Below are 7,500 nucleotides of genomic sequence, written 5' to 3'. Positions count from 1 at the left end.
GTTGACATATAGATAAAAATCCTCCTTCAAGTTTCAAAATATCCTAAAGTTCTTTAGCCATATTTTCAGAGGTTTCATGTCTTTAGCGTCTTATAATACATCCAAGCTCATTAACTTGGGGAAGAACATAGGTGATTTTCTGTAATAGTTCCACCAAAGGGATTACGGTAATTTTGGTATTGATGGATTCCTCTCACTCTACTATTAAGATATAAAGAACCACCCTAAACCCCCATATTCTTGGCTCCGATAGCAGGGGAGGGCATGAGAGGTACCAGGAAACCTGTGGGGCAAATTTTTGATATATACACAAAATCAATTACCTTATTGTTTAATGCATAGGCTGTGCCCCCTGTGACGCACCCCATGTGGGGGTTACTGCCCCCAACCCCCACCCAAAGAATCCTCCATGTATTCACAGCAGGAGAGAGCATCGGACAGACTCACCATTAGATGCTCCCAAGTGTCAGTCATATACTCTCTCCTGCTCTGAATATGTGGAGGATTCATTGTGTTCCATTGTGGGGGTTGGGGATGGCAGCCTCCCATGAGAGGGTCACGGGCACAGCTCCCGCATTAGACAGTATAGTGACTGATTCTGTGTATATTATTCATATTTTAACCCACAATCTCCCTGGTACCTTCCATGCCCTCCCCTGCTGTAGGGGCCAAGCTTCACACTAATGGGGGGTTACCATACAATAAAATCAGCATATTTGCCTGCAGTGGGCGAGAGGAATCCATTGCTACCAAAATTGTTGCAATCAGTTTGGCAGACCTATTCCTGAAAATTACCAGAACATGATAACCTAGTTTTCTTATGATACAAATCAAGCAGTTCTCACAGTTTGGGATCTGTAAAAAAACCAAAAAGCTGTTATTTTTTATCCCACTGAAGCCAGTAGGCCATGTACAATGACAGACATAAGTAAGAAAATACATCCTTATTCGGTAGAAATATATGAATAATTATAGAAATAAATATTCAAGGTAGATTATGTTTTTTAAGGGGTTTAAGAAATTATATGAAGTTTAGTTGCATCTGTACTGTAAAGAATTAGTAGTGTTTTCCTTGATCCTTAGAAATATTCTTTTTTACTTTGTATTATCATCTGCATTTTTACATTTTTCTAAAAACTCATGAAAAGGGGAGGTCAGATAAGACCACTTAGGCTTGCAAATTGACTCCTTGGTGACTGAGCTCTTGTGGAGCCATGTGTCGGTAAACACATTTTCCAAAGCAAAACTACAGTGGATATTACATGTTCCTGTCAGCAAAGGGTTAAAGTTGATAACTCTTAGTCTTTTGCACACTGCCATGCAAGTTTCAGCAGACTGTCAAAAATGATTAAACTTGAGCTTCCTAGGAATTACCATGAAGATCTTGCAGGAACAGAATTTTCTCTTGGCTGAAATCACAAAAAAAGGGTTTTCATATATTCAGACAATTTTCTGTTAAGAGACATATATTTTTATAATTTTTATATCCTTTTTTGTATCTTTTCCGATTTTACACTTTATTTTAGTACAACCTTTATTTGATCTTAAATCTTGATCTTCAACTGAAAGAGGAGAGTTTCCATTCAAAATGCGTTCCATTTTATACTGTACAAGTCAAGAGTTATAACCCCCCCCATCTTCTCAAGATGTCTCTGCATCTCCCCCAGTATCTCTTCCTTCTAGCCTGAACCTCTACTCCCCCTCTCTCCCAATCAAATTCCAGTCTAAATCCAGATACTCTAGTTTCAGCCACTTCTCTGACGCCTACCCCTCCTCGCACCAGACAGCCTGAATGTTCCACTCCATCTTCGCCTTCCACATCCTCTCTTACACCCTCCGCTTCCTCTGCTCCTCACATATCTATACCCTCTTCTCCTCCTCATAAGAGAACCTTTGTTTCTCAGACCTGTTACTTAACTGCCCTCCACAAACTCTTTATGATATCAAAAAATTCTTAGGTGTGACCCAAGAAAATTTTCCAAACCCTCATCCACCCTCCAATCCCTCTCTTCTCTCTACATTCAAAGTATTTGCCGATATCCATCCTCCTCCCTCTCAAGTTCCTTCCCTCTTTCTCCCACACTTTCCCAACACACCCAATCCTCTCCTTCATTTTCACTATTCCCTCTTTGTTCTCTGTTATTCTTACCTCTCTGACCTGGATACTCACATGAATCCCTTCTGTCACAACAGTGTCCTTCTCTTGATTTCTCCCCTTCTGTCACTCTCCCTGATACTTCACCACCTTCACAAAATCCCTCATCTCATCCCCCAGATTCTTCTCCTCCTACTTCTCCATTAGCCATCTCTACCCATTTTCATAATAGCTCTTTTGTCAGTTTTCCTTAACAATGTTCCTATAGCTTCCCCACCTAGAGATACACTACTTTTGAACCCGATAATGATGGTTTCCAGGCAGCTTCAAAATCAGAACGCAGGGCTGGCCTGCAATCTGCCTGCACGTGTCACAGGCAACAAAATCGGAGCGCAAGCTCTGACCTAGCGTCGTATTGGCGGGATACCCAGCAATGTTTATTTTTCCGGGTGTCACATATGTGTGACACCTGCCGTAAATGGGTTAACCCTTTCCTTTACTGATCTCCGATTTACTTCATTTGCACCGCATCTTTACCCTTTTCCCTATCATACTATCCTATAACGCACTATAAACTTTGACATTTAAAACTTTATTTTGATTGTTAACTAATTTTACACTTTTTGCTGCAATACTTTACCATAGTGGCATATGACCTAAGATGTCTTATTTTCAGCCATTAACCATTAACCATTGCAGTAACTGAATTTTATCTTGACTTTAATAACAAAAAGCAGGATTTTCCTATATTCAGACAGTTGTCTGATAAGAGAGATATATATTTTTACAATTTCTGTACCCTTTTCATATTTTTTTTACCATTTTATATTTGATTTTAGTGAAACCGTTATTGGATCTTCAAAAAAAAAAGGAGTTTCTGTTCAAAATGTATTCCATTTAATACTGTACTAGTCACAGTTACAAAGAGTGAAGTAATTACTGTTACAAGAGGTGTGGGTAGTTGCTGAAAGTACATTGATTAGCTTGCATAAATGTAGCAATCATATTATTGTGACTGTCTCATAGGTGTTTTTTTTTTAAGGTTATCTGTACAGAACTAAAATCCTCTTTTATTGATTTTGAAGTTATTACCCTTAACCCATTGGCGCCGGGTGTCACGTACGTACATGCCATGGCTGTTGTGGACCAAACGCCGGGGGCATCATGCCATGCCCATTCCCGCGCTACTGGCTCGTCGGACGGAGGTTGTTTTTCTCCACTAGTAGCGGCTTCATTTATATGGTAAAGATTTTAGGCAATGGCACCTAAAGTGAAGGTAAACCTTCAAAATTTTAATATTTTTATAAATTTTAGCAAAATAAAAGCTTTTAGGTGCTATATGTCGCTCACAAACTACCGATCGAGCCGGGCGCAAACAGGAGAAACTGCTCGTGCGTACGTAAACATGACAAAATTTTTACCCGTCGCTGATGGGTCAGTTGGTATAAGCCTCATATGCACTGGTTGAATCATGCAATAAGCCTTTTTTTCCATATTTCTCAAAATTACCAAATGCCCACTTGTGTTGACGGCCTTTTGTTAGAGGTAACAGCTACATATGTATTGTCAATCCCTAGACTTAGCATGGTATAACTTCACACAAATCTTTTGTCTTGCAAATATTGCACAAAGATATTTAGGTGCTGACTTGTTTTAATGTCTCAACAGGTCCGCAGCAGGGCATGCAGCAAAGCCAACAAGCTCAAGAGCAGCATCAGCAACAGCAACAGACTCAACAGCAACAACAGCAGCAGCAGCAACAGGCAAATCAGCAACAGGAGCAGAAGGACAGCATAAGTCGCATCAAGCATCACTACTGGCAGATGAAGGATGCACTAATGGTTTGTCTGTCATTTATGGTCTTTTAACCCCTTGGATCCGGTTACATGACGGAAATCACGGAGCTGAAAACCCCAGGCAATGGGTTACTTAGTGGCCAGCATCCCGATTGTGCGGTGCGTAGGCCGGGTGCGCACAAACACCCATGAGCGGTGACAAGACTCTGTGTCCCCTTTGAAAAGTTATTTTGCGTAAACTTTTTTAGCTTTATTGCCGTTTTCCAATCTACATATTTGTCTTTTGATTTGCTTATATTCCTTGCACAGACTCCTTATCATATCTCTATGTAGTAAATATCTCAATGCAAGAAAAGAAATATATGGAACATTTGGTCATGTGTGTCATATGCCTCATTTTTTTGTAATTTTCAATTTTACGTAATAGAACCTGTGCTGCCAGTCACAGCGGCCAGGAATGCGATGTGCAGCATGGAAATGGTGTCCTCCCTGGAACCGGCGCTCTTCAAGTCACTTCTTACGCACATTACATTCCACATTCGTTTATCGATGGGAATAATGCTAAAGCCCCTTCTAAGCGCCAAATGAGTCAAATCACACTCCAAGAGGTTTGTGCACTCGTGGCGAGTCTCTTCTGTCACCTTTGCCTTCACTCTTGACAGCAGTTTGCATCACCTGGGCTGCGGTCCATTTGCCTGGTTGATGGCATGTGCATTTCACCTGGGCAGTTGCCCAAGTTTTTCCTTGACGTGACTCCTACGTCATCTGGGTCCAAGGGGTTAAGCTAATCAGCTAGTAGGTTCAGGATTTAAAAAAAAATAAAGATAAGACTAAATTTTGTCTTCCTCATCCTGTGTGTGTGTGTATGTGTGCGCATGTGTGTGTGCGTGCACTTATTTTCAGTCATCCAAATGGTTCCCCACAAATTCTAGTTTATATTTGACTGAGCCAAGTCTGCCAGCTTTATAAATAGGACTGCTATTGTTTGAACAGTATTTTGTAAGTCATAGAAATGTCCCCCTTATGGAACACCATTTCCTGATATGTGTTAACATATCCTTTCACCATTGGCTGCAAGTACCTATACTATGCACTGTATTTTTTTGTGTTAATTTTATTGTATACATATGGACTTGACGTGTTCTGCCACCATGGAGTCAATTGGTAGTCCATACATGACCTCACCTAATTTCCCTCTTCCTTGAATTTTCTGTAATGATATTTTTTCCTAGGGCTTTTAATGATGATACTGTTGATATTATTGGTATTAACCTACTTTAGAAAAGTAGAAATAAACATTGCCAGGCATCCCACCAGTGCGATGCTAGATCAGAACTTGCGTTCTGATTTTGTCGCCCGTGGCGGGCGGTGTGCTGGCAGGTTCCTGGCCTAGCCCACGCATCGATTATGAAGCCGTCCAGAAACCATTATTTTCGCCTTCAAAGTGTACCAGTGGGTTATGCTTATAATTTTTTTCAAATACTAATAGCACTATTTTTATGATCCTAACAAAAATCAAGGAAAAGTGTAAACATGTGAGATCAGGTATGACGAGGCATTGATTTACTGGTACTTGTGGAACCTTTTTTGTGTAAACACGACCCAATGGCACTGAGATCAGAATTTGCTGTTTAGCACTCAGTGCAGGGAACACTAAGAGTAGCCATCATTCCCCAGCGAGATGTTTGCTGTGTGTGGCCATCCAAGTTTTTTAATATATGATTATGTTTAGAAGCTTGTCTTAGCCATATCATATGTGTAGCCATATCATGTGTGTTATGAAGGACATTATTGTCTTATATTGCCATTTTAATGTATGTGTGTGCGCGATTATTGTATCAAGGCAGTAATGTGGTTTCACAGTAGGGCAAAATTACCAAATATTATTATTTTCGTTTTATTTTGGTAAGAATAAGGGATATATTTACAAAAATACATTATTTAGGATGTACACATCCTCAAAAAGCACCTTGAGGGTGGTACTCCTTGAAGCAAGGAACTGCATACAAAAAAAAGACAGTGCATACCCTTTATTTGCCCATTTTGCAATGAGCACACCACCTTCACCAATGGGAAGGAATGTCTTCTGGCATGTGAGTAAGGACCTCATCACCAGGTGCAGCAGGAGAGGGGGATGGAATAGGAATGGATGATTCTCCATGTAGCATGTCCACCCCTTCTTCCAAACATTGAAGTCAACTACAAGTTTTGGTTTTCTCCTCTTAATCCCTTAGCTGTTAGGTAGCAGTTTGACCATGGCTTTTGTGCACTGTTGACATCATTGTCACTGGCTGCTTGCCTATCCTTTACAATGCCATTATGCCTGTCAAGATGCTGCGATGATCTACAGTAGATTGCCTCTCCCCTCCACCTGCAAGTCTTTTGACATAGACTTTTCGTTACACTGCATTGTGCCAATAGCATTGGTCTAGTGAGCCTGCAGGGAATGAAATACAGATGGGTAGAAATACCAGTTGTTGGTATGGCGACCGCATCCCTTGTCCAGAAGGTTAAGCTTCTACATGAAGGTGACTACTACCTTCATGCTTACAGGAAAATCCCTATGGTCCTAACCCATGTACATCTTGAAGCCAGTGTTGTACCCAGCCTCTATTTCATCTCTATAACAGATTGTATACATTCAAATTGTGCATTGCTACTTTACTAGAAGGCCAACAGGCTTTTATCCATGGTATTGTTCTTGTTGGGGTTGAAGACAGATTGAAACTATTCATCCAGGATATCAGGGACTGGTCATGACTTTTAAAGCCAATTACTTGCAGGGTGCTCTGCATAATTGCTGCTGAAGTGGGGTGTTGCTGAGATGGCATCAAACCAATCCCATTGCCACCAAAGGGTTGTGACACCAATATTTGTGCATGTTGGGCTTGGGCTTAAACTCATCTATAAAAGCAGCCCCAGGTTGAACTGTAGCTTTTTCACAGAGGTGTTCTCCCATCTTGTAATGTAGATAGTGTGTTTGGGGTTGCTGGGAAGCATACCTGCAAATGAAAGAGAATGGACATTGTAAAAAATGTGTTTGGAAGACGATGAATACGAGACTTTGTAATTAAACATTTTAATCCCAATAAACAAGAAACAGAAAGTGAGATGTTTTACTAGTTTTTCTCACTGACAATCTTTTGCAGCATTGTCAGGAAAAAGCTAAAAATCTCATCAGGACAAGAAGCCATATCTAGATGGTCAGCCTTGACCCTAGGAGAGGCAAAGAAATCAAAGTGTCATGGGATGTTCTCCCTCATTTTTTAGATGAAGAAAGTGGTACCTAGAGTGCTACAGTTCCATCTGCGCCTGGTGTAGCATGCGAGTGACTTATCAAAATCTACCAAGGTGTCATGTCTTGGTTGATATGTGACTCAAAGTCAAAGATGGAATTTTTGTCAGAATTGCTGTTCTTCCATTTGGAGTCATCCCCTATGTCAGGTGTTTAAAGGCCTGTGAAAGAATGCAAAAGAAAAACATGATCCATTTGTAAACACTGGTAAAACTATGCAAAAGGAGCCAGTTGGTGCTATTTACAAATCAAAGAAAGGAAGAAAACTCAGAGGTTTCACAAGTGGCATATCATCTGTATTTTTGCCAACACGT

At 40.5% G+C, this 7,500-nt stretch overlaps 1 protein-coding gene across 1 annotated transcript in view; it reads left to right on the top strand.

Moving 5' to 3' along the window:
- The window catches only part of LOC113819517 (mediator of RNA polymerase II transcription subunit 29), a gene marked incomplete at its 3' end in the record, with an annotated part of 12,849 nt that overhangs the window by 4,141 nt on the left and 1,208 nt on the right, over positions 1 to 7,500 (top strand). Inside the window, 1 exon segment of the mRNA XM_070119226.1 lies at positions 3,764 to 3,936. Within this exon segment, the coding sequence (XP_069975327.1) occupies positions 3,764 to 3,936 (173 nt within the window).

This window comes from Penaeus vannamei, chromosome 4 (genome assembly GCF_042767895.1).
Source record: "Penaeus vannamei isolate JL-2024 chromosome 4, ASM4276789v1, whole genome shotgun sequence".
NCBI classification, from domain to species: Eukaryota; Metazoa; Arthropoda; class Malacostraca; order Decapoda; family Penaeidae; genus Penaeus; species Penaeus vannamei.
This window is presented reverse-complemented; position numbering and strand designations above follow the sequence as displayed.